This window comes from Auxenochlorella protothecoides, assembly GCF_000733215.1.
Source record: "Auxenochlorella protothecoides strain 0710 unplaced genomic scaffold scaffold18, whole genome shotgun sequence".
NCBI classification, from domain to species: domain Eukaryota; kingdom Viridiplantae; phylum Chlorophyta; class Trebouxiophyceae; order Chlorellales; family Chlorellaceae; genus Auxenochlorella; species Auxenochlorella protothecoides.
In genome coordinates, this window is record NW_011934213.1 from 277,536 (window position 1) to 293,639 (window position 16,104).

Here is a 16,104-nt window from a genome sequence, read left to right on the forward strand (position 1 = left end):
TAGTATAGCGGAGAGTTTGCCTGTAGATTGGAATGCCCAAGAGCGTGTTGGCAGGATGCCCTTCGAAGGTAATATGAGAGGATAACACTCGGAATCTCCATGCACCGCTCATTCAACCTGCCCCGGAATCGACAAGATGACGCCACCCACCGGAGTTCCATGCTTCTTGAGGAGGATCAGCTGACTTTGCCTGTCAGCATCAATGTATGCCTGAAGGGCGCTTTTGTCTGGAGAGGAAAGAGATGCGCTCAAGGACGCCAGGTGCTGATCCAGGAGATCACCTACGACCACACTCTCCTTCACCCTGTGCAGGGATGCTGTGCAGAGGTAAGAAGACTTTCGGCGCCTGAAGACGAGCACATCTGCAGGCCATTCCCATCCGGTTCCGACGCAACATGTGTCGCAATCCCTGAAGCAGATATCTATCGTAGGAGCGACATCAGTACTGCTGTCCCACTCACAGGGAAGCTAAGGGGGGGGGGATAACGCTACGATATCATGCTCCTCCTAACATATCACACCGTATCACCTTGCGTTCACGGGCTTGAAGTTTGGTGCAGATTGAAACTTCCATTCCAGTCTCCACTCCATGATGCCTTGCTTAGGATTATACCGCGTTGTGTTGGTCTTCCTGGCGGCCATGCCCATGGGCAGGAGGTGCAGCTCTACCCCTCGCCTGCGCAGCGGTGTATCATCAGGTTGTCATGGTGATCAGTCATCCGTTACTCCAGAGCGCTGGTCGTCAATGCTGCCATGTACTTCCACCGCTCCGCAAATCACACCCAGCACATGCCAGCACCCTCTCACCTTTTTGCCTGTTGCAGCAAGGTCTGCAGACCCCTGGGCAGCAGCATGGCAGGCCTGGCGGGGGCTGCCCTCTTTGCCACCTCGTCGGCTAATTGCACCTCCTCCAAAAATCTGAGATCTGCATGGTGTGGAAAGAGAGGTCGGGGTTATCTCATACAAAATGTGAGCATGCTTGCAAGCCCTTGGCTCGCACTCAGTCACATCTCGGTGCAATAGATTTACCTGACAACAGGCTCCGCTCATCCAGCTGCGCACGACCGAGGAAGGCCGTCCTGTCGCGTTTCCCAGAGCACCCTGATTGCTGCTTGTGTGCTGCAGTAGGGGCCCAGGGTTGAGAGGATGGGGTGACAGGCAATCTACCCAATCACTGGACGTGCTCCCTGCCCTCAAACATACCAATCCGCCTTACAGAATCTACCTTTCACGCATTCCAAGCTGCACGACCGGGTGGTGCAGCGGGGGCAGCGGTACTTGGCCAGGCCCTTCCCACACGTTGCACATGACCCGGATGCCTGGTCCCGCTCCGTGGCACCGTCTGCCTCGGCCATGTCAGGACCGAGGCGGGAGTACGGCCTCCTCGGGTGCGGTGTGGCGCACCAGTCCCCGCACCGGTCGGTATATCGCAAAGTACGCGAAGCCTGAAGCCAGGGCGCCCCCGAACAGGGCCACGGCGCCGTAATGATACAGGAGGCTGCGCTGTGTGGGCCTGAAAAACATGTCGGAGGTTTTTTTAAATACGTGGGTAGGTTTCGAGTTGGCATGCGGGTCAGTAGAGTAGGAGGAACCATCACGTAAAGTTGTGTATATTGAGCGCGCGGTAGCGCGCTCGCCCCTGGGTCCCCTTCCCATGAGTGCACATTGTGTTTCTCACCCACCAGCCTGCCATGGCACCTGCCTGTCCTCGGGGCAATGTTGTGGGTATCACGATTTACATATGTAATCAATTGCACGGGCTCTGTGGCACACCACAGAGGTGGGAGTCCCAGTGCTCGAAAGAATCAATTCATTTGGGCTCCAAGCATCGGCTCCCAAAACATTGGCTGGCCCTAAGAATCAGGCACAGTCGTAAGTCAAGCAATGGGCGGCGGTGTGATTGTAAGCAATGCTGGATGGCCTGGAATGGCGGCCGACCATGTTCGAAAGGGAACCCAGCCTCGGTGCGGCCGTCGCACCCACCCGCGGGTCAGCGCGGGGGCACCTGCCCCCCCGCCCTCACTCTTCGCCGAGCCTCAGAGCGCTCCTGCGAAGCGGGGCCGGGGGGGGCCGCGCCTCCTTCTGCCACTCCCGCAGCGTGCCGTTGCCGAGGTCGGGCCGAAACTCGGTGGCGCAGAACCCCTGTGAATTCACCGCACAGCAGGCGGGCTGCAGCGGGATGCGGTCGGCGGCGGGCCTCGCCTCCGCCAGGCTGGCGATGGCGCCCTCCAGCCCCTGCTCGACCAGCAGGGCAGCCCTGGCGGCCAGGTGCTCCGCGTGGCGGCGGCTGAAGCCCAGGTCCAGCGCGTTACGGAGGCCGTCCTTCCCCCCGAGCTTCGCCAGGCAGGTGGGCAGAGCGCCGGGGAAGGCCGTGCCCACCGCCCCGCCAGCCGCGTGGCAGCGGTAGTCGAAGAATGCGAGCGGGGAGGGCCTGACGTCTGGGAGCACATTCTTCTGGAAATGGCGCTGGGTGGCCCAGCCAAAGCCGTTGATGAGGATCTCGTGCTTCTGCGAAGGGGGTGCGCAAGGGGGGGGCTGGTGAGCAGGAGATGGACTGGGGTTGAAGAGAACAACCTCCTCCTGCACAGCGCCATTGCAGTCATGCCATCCTCTTCATATCTAGACGCCAGGACCTCGGGATTTATCTACATTTGGGCGTCCGAGGGCAGCCCGCATGCGCCGAGCGTCTTGCCTCCAGCCCCAGCCTTGCCCTTGATATTCAGTGGAACCGGAGCCCCGGTGCCTCAGGCCAAGGCCTTGGTCTCCCATGTTCAGACAACCGCCCCCCCCCCAACCCCCTCCTCCCTTAGACCCACCGTGCAGCGGGGGAGGAAGAATGATTCATACAGGCAGCCAGGGATGTTACCCTGGATCTGGTCATTGTCAATGAGCGTCATGCGCCCGTCATCTGTCACGAAAACATTGTCAGGGTGGCGATCGCAGTGCCCCACCAGCAGGTCGAAGATGGCGGCCTACAGGGATGGAAGGGGATTGGGAGCGTGGGAATCAGGAGGCTCATGGGAGGGTGGGAATCAAGGAGGCAGGGCAGCAAAGAGTGCCAGGGACCCGTGAGAGGGACGGGCGTCATGGACCCCAGGGCACGGAAAGCGAGACCCAGGGGCCGCGCCAAGGTGGTGACACATGAATAGCTGCGTGATGAGCGGTGTGCACGCCCGGCCATCTTGCCTAGACCACATCCAACCCATGTACCAGGGCGCACCCTGTCCCACCCGCCTTTAAAATCAGCCTGGCGCATGCACACCTCCAGGGACTGGCAAATCTCCGATTTGCATGCTTGCAAGCCCCAGAACCAGTTGCCCCAGCCAGTCCCCTCCCCACCTGCACGACGTGCTCCGATGGAATTCGTCGCCAGATGTCCTGCAGCTGGTACGCCGGCCAGTGCCAGCTGCCCTGCAGCAGCTGCAGGGGGATGCCCTTGGCCCGGTCAGAGAGCAGTGCCTCGCGGCTCTGGACATAGCCTGCACGCCGTGCATGGGGTTGCGGTGTGGGGTTCACATGGGGTTTGGTTTTAAGGGTTGATGCATCACCCTGCACAATACCGCACAGGCCAGCCCGGCACAGCCACAGTATGCGCAAGCCTTCGTCACTCTTGGACCTCCGCATGCCCCCCTCCTCGCCCACCAGGTCCCCTCCTTCCTCCCTCCCCCCGCCACCACAGCGTACCGCTCTGCGGCAGGAGGACGGTGATGTTGGCGACGGTGTGGCGCGGCACCACGTGTGCCAGCCCACACTCGTCCACGAGCCGGGCGAGGGCCACCATCTGGCGGTGCTGGCGCGCGGCGCGGTCGGTGGGCGTGCACTCGTGCCGCGCCCACTGGCCGTTGCGGTGCAGGTCCACGCACAGGAGCTGGAGAAAAGTGAGGTGGGGTGCAGAGTTGATTTTGGGATGGGTGCCCGGCGCGTGAGGGCTGCCTATGCTGACATGCACCTGCAGCCCCAGCGGGCGGCGAGGCCATGATGAAGGGGTTGCAAGCGGTGGTCGTCAGCAGTTTTTTGTTCCAGGTCCAGCCCGGGGCAAGAGGCCCCACGGACCCCTGCATCCAGAACCGGCAGGGCACTATAACAGGGACGGTGCAGGTAACCCTGACGTCTGGTAGCTCGGAGCTTTTCAGGAGCCGTCCCCCACGGTGCATGCCATCAAGGATTTGACTGTAACAGTGATGTGCACCCCTGCAATGTCCCCCTTTCCAACCCCTTCCACCCCCCTTCTGGCACCGCAGCAACCTACCCGTGCGATCTTGGGCTCCGCCTCTTCCGCGCCCGGCAGCTGCGGCTGGGAGGCCAGTAGCGTGTAGTCCGGCATGAGCGCACCCGTGTAGCGGTTGGGCAGGTCCACGCGGTCAAAGGTGAGGCGCCCCCCCAGCTGCTCCAAGTGGTGACTGCAGCCAGTGCAGGTGGTGCAGTTGGGCAGGCCGGCGCGCCTGTTGAACACCGTGATGCCCAGCGGGGTCCAGGCCGAGCTGTGCGTAGCGTTGTGCAGGGCGAGGGGGGGGGCACCCTCCGGTGCCGTGGTCAAGCTCCCCCCGCCCCCGGCCAGGCTGCACTCCGCGCAGAACTGGCAGGCGGTGGCCGGTAGGCCGACGCCCAGTTCGCGGGGCACACCCTGGTCCGCCTCGGTGTAGAGCGTGCCGGGTCGGGGCCAGCGCGGCGGGGCCTGCAGTGGTTGGAAAGAGGGGCAAGAGGGTAGGGGTCGGCAAGGTTGGGGTCGGGTGGGGATCGGCAGGGTCGGGGTCGGGAGGACCAGACTCGTGGCACATCAAGCAGGGAGCGAGCAGTGCCATGGAAACTCGCGTGTCTGAGGCTGGCCTACCTCAACGAGCTCTGGACAACGGACAAGCATTGTTCATGCCTCAACAGCACGCTCGATTGAGGCTGCAAGGCAGGGGCTTGACCCTCCCACCTCCCCAAACACCGCCACTCCCAGCTTGCCTCATCCACGTCGGATGCCGATTGGACCTTCTCAACCACCACCAGAGGGATTTTGTTGGGTTGACCGCCGCCGCCTTTCAGGGGCGACTCCTGGGGAGGCAGGGTGGGCGGCGACAGCTTGGCAGCTCGTGATGTCGTGTCCTGAGCGGCGCACGGACGGGCTTCATCCCCAGCATCTGTCAGAGACAGGTACTTCCTTCCTGCATACCGGTACCAAGGGCGTATGTCAGCTCAAGCAGCGAATAACAGCGTCCAGCTCTTGCAGCCGCAGCACGCTCATGTCAACACACCCGCAATACAACCTAGGAGTGCAGAGCTTGACAGTTGGTATATTGTTGGGAAGCCAAACTGACATCCTGTTTCAGTCAGCAGGCAAGAGCCGCCTTTGGAAAGAATGAGCCCCTGTGGTGGGGAGGGGTGGTGGGGTTGGGCGCCAGGGGTTCGGTCGAGCGGCTCGACAGCAGCGTCGGGATCGGCGTGCCGGAAATTGCCCCCGCCTGCCTACCCCCAAGAGGACGAGAGACAGTCCCACCGCCACGAGAGTGGTCAGGAACGCTCTTCGATACGTCATGTTAAGAGAGAAAGCTCGCCCGAAATGCCCTCCGGTTTGTCTCAAGTACTTCTGCGCATGCGGCCAAATTGCGGTAGGCTGCTCTGCACGGCCACGAGATAAGACCACATGACGCTTGACAGTGGAACCCTTTTAGAAGCGACTTAAATGCTTGTTTTATCCGGGCGGATTGAAGATGTGACTTATGGCGACGGAACAAAAACTGTCGCGCCCTCACGGGGAGCTGAGTTGGAAGCCGACATAACCGCACGGAGTCCGTTGCTTGCCAGGACAACGGGGTCGCCGCGACGCGCATATCCAGAATACTAACACCAGCAGTTGGGATGAGGTTCTCTTTAAAAATCCAAGGTTAATGGTTTCCATTTTATTGGATGAACGGGAGAGGAACATCTGCAGCCATCACTAAGGATCCACCGTACGCACAGTGTTGATACAGTCCTTCTGATACTCCAGCATGTAATTTCGCTGTATGCTGGAGTGAGTGTTCCATTCTGCATGTACATGGCTGAGCTTGGGGAGCCTGGGAAAGCAGTTTGGTGTCTGTATACCCTCCAACCCCCAAGCATGAGTGGTAACTTTTCGAATTACAGCCATCCTCGACGACCGCTGGCGATAGCAGAAGGTGGGTGCTCCTCAATCAGCAGTCCTGTCAGGGCCGGCGACCATCAAGTGCAGATGATGGGTTGTATACCTTGGAGATTTGGACAGTACTGTGTTCCGGGCGCACATATCCGTTCAAAGGGCTTTTGCCAGAATAGCTGGTGAGTTCTGGTGACGAAGTTACTTGTGGATCGTTCAATTCGAGTACCCTAGTGTTGTGTCGGAATGCTGCTCGTGTGGCAGGGTATCACAGGGAAAGTTTGCGCGGCAAAATTTCCGAGACATTCAAACGTTGGCGAGCTGGCGCATCGTCCTCCCCGTGAAAGTTGCGCGCAATTGTAATCTAGGAGGGAAGCGAGACATGTGCGCGCGCGATATCCTCCCTGAAACTCTGCACAAACAGTCGCAGGGCATCGTGGATGCGCTCCGGCGACACCATGCTCTTCGTAGGCCCGAGCTCGACCTCTGCCGTTGATTGATAGCGGGCCGGGGCAGCATGGCGATCTCATCGCCCGCAGCGTTTGCCTCGTGGAGCGAAGCTTGGATAGCAGAGTCCCTGGATGTGGAGGAGTCGACGCTTTCACAGCTCGCCCGCGCCGTGCGTTATGGCGTGAGGGTGTCCTTCCGAGTGCCCGTAGGCTACGACACCCCTCCTGAGCGCCACAACTGCCGAACACCATCGCGCCTTTCGAGCCAAGCCTCTTACACTGCATCTTGTCGAATGCCCCACAGGAGGAGCAGCTGGACCCCAATGCATCCGAGTCGGCTGTGTGGAACTCCTCCCCACCTAAAGCGGGCGTCCAACCCAGCGTTGCCCACTCTCAGGAGGCCCTGCCTGGGAGCAGAGGCCCCTCGCCCCCGTGCCCCGATGTGAGCTCATGGGGAGCAGAGAGTGTGCAGGTCCTGCTGCAAGAACGCACGATCGAGCTGGAGCTGGAGCGGGCGAGGCGCCAGGCGCTGCAGCAGGCCCTGCTGGAGGCCGAGGAAAGGGCCAGGCTCCTGGCCCAGGATCGGGAGCAGTTGGCGGACAGGCACCGCGCCGAGCTGGAGGACCTGGCAGCGGCCTGCGACGCCGAGCTGGCCGAGGCGCGCGGTCTCCATCGCCGGGAGGTCGCTGAGCTGGCGGCGGCGTATGAGGCCCAGCTGGAGGGGACCCAGGACCAGGTCGCCATGCTGGAGGACAGGCTGAATGTGACTCAGTATGGCGGTACCCCCATGGGTGAGCTCGGTGGAGGTAGTCCCTGTAGGGAGCAGAGACAGGACGACGGGGTTGCCAAATGGGGCGCGCCGTGCTTGCCTTGCGTCCATTTTCTACGCTGTATGCTTGCCTCGTTCAAAATCGTCGCAATATTGTGCCCCTGCCCCCTCCCTATCCACAGGACATCCCAATATTCAAACCCGCTCCGACAGGGGCTCACCCACCAATGCCATGGAGGCCCCTGTGCGGGACCTGTTTGACAGCCCCATGAAGGGAGTCTGTGGCACCGCCCAGGCCGGCGATGCCTTCTGTGGAATGCCTCCCCCACTGGCCGCCCAGCCTTCCCTGGTGTCGGCCGCCTCGCAGCAGGCTGTGACGGCCGACAGCTGTCCCTGGGACTCCTCTTCGTCAGACGAGGACGGCGCGCCGGCCCCGCATCGCAGCTCGCCTGAGATCGAGGTGGGTGCTCCCCGGCACGTCCACGGCGCTTCCACGGGCGGAGTGGAGGGCTCCACTTCACTACACCAGGCACAGCAAGGGACGCTGGCCGCAAGGCCGGCCCCGGTGCCCGGGACCGCCGCCGTCGAGGAGCGTCACCTGCGCTCCGAGATCGCCGCTCTCAACCGCAAGGTGTGTCTTGATCGAGGTGGACCCAGTCTGATGCCCACCAAAGTCGGAGAAGTGGGGTGTGCCAGCGCAGCCCTGCGACGCCTGGGGGAGCTAGCCGGCCGAGGGATGCTTGCCGGGTCCTTTCCTCATGCACCCTCCCACAAGGGCGACCTGTCCCCATACCCCTCCTGCTTGCACGGCCGACCCTCATCCCCTCTCCCCCGACCCTCCTGCGCAGCTCGAGCGGGGCGGCGAGTCGCTGTGCAAGGCCACCCACGCCATTCGCGTGCTGCACTTCAAGCTCCAGCGCGAGCGACAGAGCGTGGCCCGCCTGCAGGCCGACAAGTGCATGCTCCAGTCGCGGCTGCTGGCGGCCCTGGGCGAGGCCGTGGAGGCCGAGGGCGGGCTTGCGGGGCACGGCCCCCCGACATCCAAGCAGCTGCAGGATTCCGACACTTTGCCGCCGGAAATCGACGACCAGGAGGCCGACGCCGTGCGGGGCCTGGAGGCCGGCCTGGCGGAGATGGCGCGCCGCCTGGCGGCCGCGGAGGGCGTGGCCGCGGGCGCCGACTCGATGCGCGAGGAAGCCGCTTGCCTGCGCGCCGAGCTGGCGCGCGAGCGCGCCGCGCTGGCGGAGGCGAGGCGGGAGCGCGACGAGGCCAGGCGCGCCGCCGACCGCGCCGCCGAGCACGCCGCGCGGACCACGGAGGCGCTGATGGCCGCGCGGGAGGCGGCGGCGGACGTGCGGCGGCGCGGTGGGGCATGTCCTGGGATGGAGGACTGCGTGGGTCGTCAGGTGCGGGGCGCGGCGCCCTCCACGGACCCTGCGGCGGTCGGGCCTCGGGACGAGAGCGAGGTCCGCGCCGGCGATCCGGCCACGCTGGGTGAGGCCACGGCGTCGGAGGCCGCGGCGCTGCGCGCCGCGCTGAGTGCTGCGCGGGCCGCGGAGCGCGAGGCGCTGGCCTCCGCGGGCGGCGCGCTGGGGAGGGCCGAGGCCCTGGCCTCCGCGCTGGAGGCTGCGAGGGGAGAGCTTGCCGGGGCGCAGGCCAGGACCTCGGAGCTGCAGGCCGCGCTGGAGGCGGCGCGCGCCGACGTGGCGCTGGCCGCCGATCTGCAGGGAGGCCTGCGGGGCGGAGACCGCGGCGCCGATGTCGTGGGTGAGTCAGGTGGGAGGATGGGGTCGACGGGGGGTGAGGGGCGGTGTGGAGTGTGACAGGGGCCACCCTGTCGACGCCCAGCGCATCTGCGTCCAGACGCCCGGCTGCTGGGGTTGCAAGGACCCCGGCGACGCGACGCACGCTTGCAGGGTCGCTCCGTCTGCGCCCCAGTGCGTCCCTGCTCGACACTCGCCCCGCACGTTCTCCCTCATTCCCGGTTCATTCGCCGCTCCCCCTCACGAACCCCCCCTCCGCAGGCCTGATCGACGCGGTGCAGGCGCTGCAGGTCCGCAACCGGGGCCTCACGGCCGCGCTGGAGGCCAGCACGGAGGCCTCCTCGCGCGGCGCCGAGCGGCTGGAGCGCCTGGGCGAGCGCTGCGCGGCGGCCGAGGCGGCTGCGGAGCGGGAGCGCGAGCGCGCGGAGCGCACGGCCGCCCTGCTCGAGGCCAAGGCCGCCGAGCTGGAGGCGCAGGCGGCGCACGCGGCCGGCGCACGCGCGGAGCTGCGGGCGGCGGAGGACGCGGCGACCGCACGGGCGACCGCGTTTGCCGACCTGGAGGGGCAGGTGGCCAGCTACCAGGGCATGCTCGCGTCGCAGGAGGTGCGTGTTTGGGTGGGCTGCTGGCGGCGCATGCGGCGGCAGGGGGGGGCACTCTCGCGTCTTGGGTTCGGGAGGTGGCAATGCGTACCTACACGCTCCGGGGGCTCTGGGCCTCATGCCAGGAAGAGGACGCCTGCGCTGGGCCGTGAAGCGTGTCGCACACTGACCAGCCCAGCAACCCACGGATCCCCACGCAGGCAATCCTCAAGCGCACCGTGGCCGCCCTGACCAGCCTGAGGAAGCGGGCGGGCGACGACGCGGCCAGGCTGGCAACGCTAAAGGTGCGTGTGCGTGGTTGATGTGGACAGTTTCTGGGAGGGGTCTGGTGGTACGAAGCAGAGGGGGAGCGGTGGCACGGCCGAGGCGGGAAGTGGACACTGCAGGTCAACAGGGTGCCTTGCACAGGGTGCATCCCCCGTGCCCTGCACTCCTGGAAACAGGGTCATTTGGGCTTGTGGGCTGCCGGACGAGCGAGAGAACATCACAGATCTTCCTGAACATGAACACAGGGGGCGGCCGGCGAGGCCGAGGCCCTCCGCAAAGCCTCCGGCGCACGCGAGCGGGAACTTGGAGACTGCCGCGAAGCCAGGCGGGTGGCCGAGGCGGCGTGTGCCGCGGCCGAGGCGCGCGCGCTGCGCCTGGAGGGCGCGCTCTCCCGCCTGGCGGCCGAGCTCGCCTCCGGGCAGGACGCGCTCCTGTCGGCGCGGCGCGAGGGCGCGGAGGCGCTGGATGCGCGCGCCGCGCTGGAGGCGCGGCTGGAGGAGGGACGGGCGCGGGGTGCCGAGCTGGAGGCGAGAGTATCACGCGCGGAGGGCAGGGCCGCCGAGCTGGAGGGCGCGGCGGCTGCGCTGCGCCTGTTGGCCCAGGCGCACGGCTATGTGTTCGAAGAGGCGGTGGACGCCGGGGCTGCAACGTGCGCAGAGGGGCCAGGGAGGTATGCGAGCTCGGAGGACGCAGAACTCTGTCCACTGAAATCCGCGGTCAGGCACCTGGACCGCGCGCTCGCCGCCGCGCTGGCCGGGCGATGCGAGGCGGAGACGGAGCGCGAGGCTTCCCGTCGTGCCCTCGCCGCCGCCGAGCGCAAGCTGGCCGAGGCGCGGGCGGAGGCCGAGGGCCTGCGCGGCCGGGCGGCCGAGTCGTCTGCCGCCGCCGCCGCCGCGGGCGCCGACATGGCGCTGCTGGAGGCCCAGGCGGGGACGCTGCGACGCGAGCTGGAGTTCTTAGGGCTGCAGTTGGCTGATGCCAGGGAGGAAGGCGAGGCGGGCGCCTCGCGGGCCGCCGCCGAGGCGCTCGAGCGCGCCGCACATCAGCAGGTGGTGGTGGGGTGGGGTGGGTGGGTGGGTGGGTGTGGGCGGGCCACGGCAGGGGAGGGGGCATACTGACGCCTTGTGAATGGGGTCGTGCTCGTCGTGTCTGTTCCGACAACAAGGACCCGGCCGGCCAGCCGCATGGGGGCATCAGCGCGCCGACCAAACGTGCCTGGCCGAGGTCACCCCGGCCCCGACGCTCTTGTTCACGAGTCCATTCCTGTGTCAAACAGACAGCCGCCCGGCTGGAGCTTGCACTGGAGCTGGCGGCTGCAAGGCGAGGCCTGCCGCAGGCTGTCGGCGGAGAGACGCCCGACGGCTCGATCGGCAGCGCCGGCGGCAGTGCATCGGAGGGAGTCGCACCCTCCGCGCCTGTGTGTGATGCTACGGCATCACACGCTCTCGCCCGGAGCCTCACGGCAAGGCTGGACCGCTGTGTGTGCCTGGCCGGCGCCCTGGCTGCAGCGGCTGGCGATGAGCCGCGGGCGCGCGATGCGGCACCCGAGCCCACGACACTCGGCCCGGCCCCCGCCGCCGCCGCCGAGGCCGCGCTCCTGCGCGCCGTCTGCCGGCTGGCGCTGGCTGTGACCATGGACCAGGTGGGCGGCTCACGCGACGCCGCGCAGGTCGTGGCCGAGCTGCAGCCGGGGATTCGGGCCCAGGAGGAGCTCCTGGCGGCCATGGGCCTGGACAGGGTGAGTGTGATTGAGTGGGAGGGGGGGCCGTGGGTGCATCCACTTTGGGGGGGGGAAGGAGAGGGCGGCCTGCTGCCTCCAGTTTCTTGGCACGTGGGTCGAGGGTGGGGATGGCTGAGCGTCGAGTGGGAATCGAGGTGCATGGCGCCCTGGTGGTGGGCGGGGTGCACCAGTGCTGTGCTGCCGGCCAGACCGTCTGATGCCCAGCCTTCCCCCCGCCCACGTGCCAGGTGTGGCAGGCCCTGGTCGGCCTGGCCGGCAGGAAGACCCCGGCACGCAGCGGGTGCAGGAGCGGGACCCCCCCCGCGACGCCCTGCTCCGCACCCAGCGCGTCGGGTTGGCGAGCCCTGGTGAGCGGGGTCGACGGCGGGATGGGGAGGGGCATGGGTGTGGGTCCGGAGTGCACCTCTCCATCTCAGCCAGGGTCGGGTGGGCAGGGGGGTGCCGTTTGGCGCGGGCAGGGCTCAGCGAAGCTGATGAGCCGCACGGGCCGACTGCCCCTCTCTCCCAGCTGGTCCATCACCGGCCCCACACCACCACCCGCCGATCCCACCCCCGGCAGTCCCAGCCCCCGCTGGAGAGCCTGGCGCTCCTCGCGGCCGACGTGGCATGGGTGCTGGGCGAACACCCGGCCTCGCTCGCCGCTGCTGGCAGGTACGCCGTCGAGCGCCGTGGGTTTGTGTGAAGGGCATCGGGCGTATCCCCGCGATCACTCGCCCCGTGCGCATCCCACGAACGCATGCGCATGGGCATGCGGTGGCATCCATTGTTGCATGCCCGAACTCAGCTCCCTTCCGTACCCTGGAGGAAACCCTGCCACCCGTGCCCTCCCCCTTCTCCACCACAGGGAGGGCGCTCCCGACCCGGAGACCACCGTCGCCGTGCTCATCGAGGCGGTCAGGAGCCTGATGCAGCGCCACAGGGGTGTGCTCCGCCTGCTGCGCGGTCAGGGCCGCGTCAACGATCGGAATCTGGCCGACTCCGCGTCGCAGGCAGTGTCCATCGGCCGCCATGCGTGCACGGCTGGGGCTGACCAATGTCGCTCGCCCCCGGCCCGCCCCTCGTCCCACCGCGGCCTGGTCCGCGAGAGGCGGGGCCGGCGCGAGCGGGAGCGCCCTGCGGGGCTGGACGCCCACTCGCACGTCAAGCAGGTGGCCCGGGGTGTGCAAGGGGGGTCTTGGGGAATGCCTCAACCAGCGATCCTTTTTGGAAGACCAGGCAGAATGCCATTAAGGAAGTTGAAGGCAGTTGCCGCCCGCGAGTCACCCCCCCTTTCCCATCGTTGCCGGCCCTCTCCCGACTCACTGCACACAGGGCCTGGACCGGCTGATCAGGGCGGCGGGCGGCCCGGCCTGGGACGATGCGGCACTGGGCTCCGGCATCGAGTCCGAGGAGGAGGAGTGCATTCCCCTGCGTAGGCGCTTTGCCACGCCCCCCGCCCAGGCCCTGACGTGACCCTGTTGCCACCCCCTTGCCGTGCCACCGACACACCGCAGTTTACATGTGACTCCCCAAGACTTTCGTTGTATAGCGCCGAACGACGCAGCGTGCCTGCTCCCCCCCCCCTCCCCGGAATAATATCTCACTCAAATGGTCAGTACGGGGCGCAGGGCCTCCCCCCTGCCCACCAGCTCCAGGTCGTGGCCGCCATGCCCGTGCAGGAAGGCTGGGGTCAGCTGGCTGCAGCCCCACACCTCCAGCCGGCGCAGGCCGGGGCAGGCCTCCACCAGCCGGCCCAGGCTGCCGTCGCGCAGGCCCCTGCACCAGCTCACGTCCAGGGTCTCCAGCGCCTTGGCCCCCCGCGCCGCCAGCGCCGCCGCCAGGCCCGGCCCCGCAGCGGGGACGCCCGCGACGCACAGCGTGCGCAGCGTGCCCAGCGCGGCCACCGCCTCCAGCCCCTCCTCGCCCACGCGCTGGCAGCGGCGCAGGCTCAGCACGCGCAGCACGCGGCAGTGCTGCGCCAGCGCCGCCACGCCCGCGTCGGTCAGCGCCGCGCAGTCGCCCAGGTCCAGAGACTCGAGGCCCGGGTGGGCGGCCGCCAGGGAGGCGAGCGCGGCGTCAGACACGCCCGCGCAACGCTCCAGGCCCAGCGCGCGCAGCGTGGGGAGCACCCCGGCCTCGCCCAGCAGCTCGGCCACGGGGATGTCGCAGCCGCTCAGCACCACTGTGTGGTTTGAGTTGGTGGCAGCAGGAGTGAGGGGAGGGAGGGATGAGGTGGGAGAGGGCCAAGGAAACATGGGTTTGTGGTGGTCGATTGTCATGTGGCAAAGCGCGGCGATTGCCTCCCTAGAAACCGCAACATATGTGAGCAACACTCCTCTGGGCGCGCCTGACGTCAGGGGACCCAGCCGCGGCAGGGTCCTCGCCAGGAGTCGCCCGTCCATGCCGCGGTCCTCGGCAATGTCCAGCTCCCTGTATGGATGTCAATTATGTGGAGGTATGTCTTTGAGCGACCCTACCCAAACTCAAGCCGCTGTGGTTGCGGGGCTACACACCTCGAATGCCTCATTGCAGCCCTCCCCCCTGCCCCCCTTTCTCCCCAACCCCTCCCTGGCAAACTCACTCCAGGCCGGGGCCCTCCTCCGCCCAGCGCTCCAGGGCCTGGCCGGTGAGGCGCGAGCTCTCCGGCAGGCCCAGCGTGCGCAGCGCGGGGCAGGCCCGCAGCAGCGCCAGCAGGCCCTCGTCCCCCAGGCGGTATGCGCCTGCCAGCCTCAGCGTGCGCAGCGCGGGGAAGGGCCCCGCGGCCGCCAGCCGGCGCGCGGTGGCGTCGGTCATGCCCCGCCCGCACAGGCCCAGGTCGACCACCTCCAGCCGGGGCCCGGCGACGCGCAGCAGCGCCGCCTCAAGTTGCACTGGCTCCAGCAGCGTGCAGTCGGCGACGACCAGCTCGTCCGGCTGGTCGCCGGTGAGCAGCTCCACTGCGTGCGCTGACATGGCACGTCGCGCGCACACCTGCCGCGCTATCCTGGTCTGTTCTCAAATGTGGTGGGCAAGGGAGATGGAGGTTGTCATCAAGACCACAGGCTGGCATGCAGGTTGCGAGGTAAAAGCGGGTCATTTGAAGACCCTCCAACCCCTTGCTTGAAGCTGCACCTAGCTATCGCCTTGCCTCCTGCCTCAGGGCATGGACATCCCCGGCCAGTGAGATGCCGCACCCCACCAACGCCCCACCTCCTCCACAGCACCCTGAGCCCTGACCTTGAGGATGTAGGGCAGCCCCGCCAGCGTCTCCACGTCCTCGATATTGCTCACCACTTGGTCCAAGGCCAGGTCGGAAAGTAACGGCACGGCCCCATCGCACCTGGGCCCCAGGCTCGGGTCGCGGGCCGGCCGCCAGTCCTCCTCGGCGGCCGCCGCGCCTGCAGCCTCCCTGAGCTTCTCCTGTCTCCGCTCCAGGGCCGCGCCCCGGGCCTCTGCCAGCTCCACCGCGCTGTTCCAGGGGCCCAGGTGGCGGGCGTCCGTGCCTCCTACATGGGCCTCGCCACCCGTGGCGGGGGCGTCGCCCTCCGCCGAGAAGTGGGCAAAGTGGGCGGCCCGACTGTCGAGTTTGGGGGGGTGAGGCAGTGCAGGGCCGCGTCAGGAACAGTGACACCGTGTAGTAGAGTGGGACTCAATCCCCTCAGCTGCAGCCCATGCCAATGTCTCGCCTGCGTGCTACTCGCTGGGCGGCCTGGGCGCGAGCGGTTCCCAGGTCCTGCGGCTCCCCCGTCTCATCGTCTGTCCGCTGGATGGCGCTGGGCTGCTCCGCGGCAGCCTCCGCGGCCCTCCTCCTGGGCGGCATGATCCGAGTGAGCTCCGGTATCCCCTCCACTTCAGTACATTCAGCCAGCAGCGGTCAGATGTGAGACACGCCTTCAGCGACCGTCCTCAAAACTTGAAGATTCACTGCAGGATTCTATTTGTATGTTTCTTGCCAACTCCTATGCTCGATGCCGGCATGTTCCGGCTCGTAAAGGGATCCCCGCCCGATTGTGTTGTCGTGTCCATGCGATGCGTGCTGGGAAGGTTGAAGTCGGCTCTCCAATGTGTCGTCATGTCTTGAGGCGGAGCAGATGGACCTTTCAAGATCTAGTTGGGGTCTAAAATGAAAGCGTATACTCTCAAGTGCGGGATGGTATAGGCCATGGCCTGTCTGTCAAGAGCGGGTTGGCTCGACATGTCCACATGCCGGTGGCGAGGAAAGCTGTCTCCTCGCTGCCGAGCACGTCCGACTGGATAGGTCTGGTGTAGATCTACACATGGATCCTTCGACAAGATCTGGCAACTCTTGGTTCTCGCTGTACACCCTACTGAGTAACGTACGTCCGTGGGTGATGGCGGATGAATCTCGAGCGGGCATCATTGGCGCCTGGCATGGCATGGCGATTGATGAGTACATCATGGCCTCACACAATAGCGTACCCGCTGTCGATGACG

At 66.5% G+C, this 16,104-nt stretch overlaps 4 protein-coding genes across 4 annotated transcripts; 1 reads left to right on the forward strand and 3 right to left on the reverse strand.

Annotated features, from left to right (window-relative positions):
- Nucleotides 1-525: 525 nt before the first annotated feature.
- Nucleotides 526-1,355, reverse strand: F751_1755 (Box C/D snoRNA protein 1; the record flags this gene model as incomplete). Its single annotated transcript, XM_011399462.1, has 4 exons — nucleotides 526-676; nucleotides 808-925; nucleotides 1,030-1,119; nucleotides 1,226-1,355. The coding sequence occupies 4 exons, from the start codon at nucleotides 1,353-1,355 to the stop codon at nucleotides 526-528; spliced, it is 489 nt and encodes a 162-aa protein (XP_011397764.1).
- A 1-nt stretch (nucleotide 1,356) lies between these two features.
- On the reverse strand, nucleotides 1,357-4,861 carry F751_1756 (hypothetical protein; the record flags this gene model as incomplete). The annotated part of the gene is made up of 7 exons (XM_011399463.1): nucleotides 1,357-1,513; nucleotides 2,090-2,508; nucleotides 2,817-2,972; nucleotides 3,340-3,479; nucleotides 3,685-3,868; nucleotides 4,250-4,675; nucleotides 4,832-4,861. 7 exons carry the CDS (start codon nucleotides 4,859-4,861, stop codon nucleotides 1,357-1,359), a joined length of 1,512 nt encoding a protein of 503 aa, XP_011397765.1.
- Nucleotides 4,862-6,617: 1,756 nt separating this feature from the next.
- Nucleotides 6,618-13,143, forward strand: F751_1757 (hypothetical protein; the record flags this gene model as incomplete). The annotated part of the gene is made up of 13 exons (XM_011399464.1): nucleotides 6,618-6,731; nucleotides 6,854-7,340; nucleotides 7,501-7,949; nucleotides 8,167-8,421; nucleotides 8,512-9,094; nucleotides 9,343-9,686; nucleotides 9,884-9,967; nucleotides 10,196-11,005; nucleotides 11,593-11,688; nucleotides 11,919-12,038; nucleotides 12,251-12,342; nucleotides 12,536-12,839; nucleotides 13,003-13,143. 13 exons carry the CDS (start codon nucleotides 6,618-6,620, stop codon nucleotides 13,141-13,143), a joined length of 3,879 nt encoding a protein of 1,292 aa, XP_011397766.1.
- Nucleotides 13,144-13,274: 131 nt separating this feature from the next.
- Nucleotides 13,275-16,027, reverse strand: F751_1758 (F-box/LRR-repeat protein 20; the record flags this gene model as incomplete). The annotated part of the gene is made up of 7 exons (XM_011399465.1): nucleotides 13,275-13,446; nucleotides 13,546-13,852; nucleotides 14,033-14,100; nucleotides 14,252-14,398; nucleotides 14,477-14,658; nucleotides 14,860-15,226; nucleotides 15,954-16,027. The coding sequence occupies 7 exons, from the start codon at nucleotides 16,025-16,027 to the stop codon at nucleotides 13,275-13,277; spliced, it is 1,317 nt and encodes a 438-aa protein (XP_011397767.1).
- Between the last annotated feature and the right edge of the window lie 77 nt (nucleotides 16,028-16,104).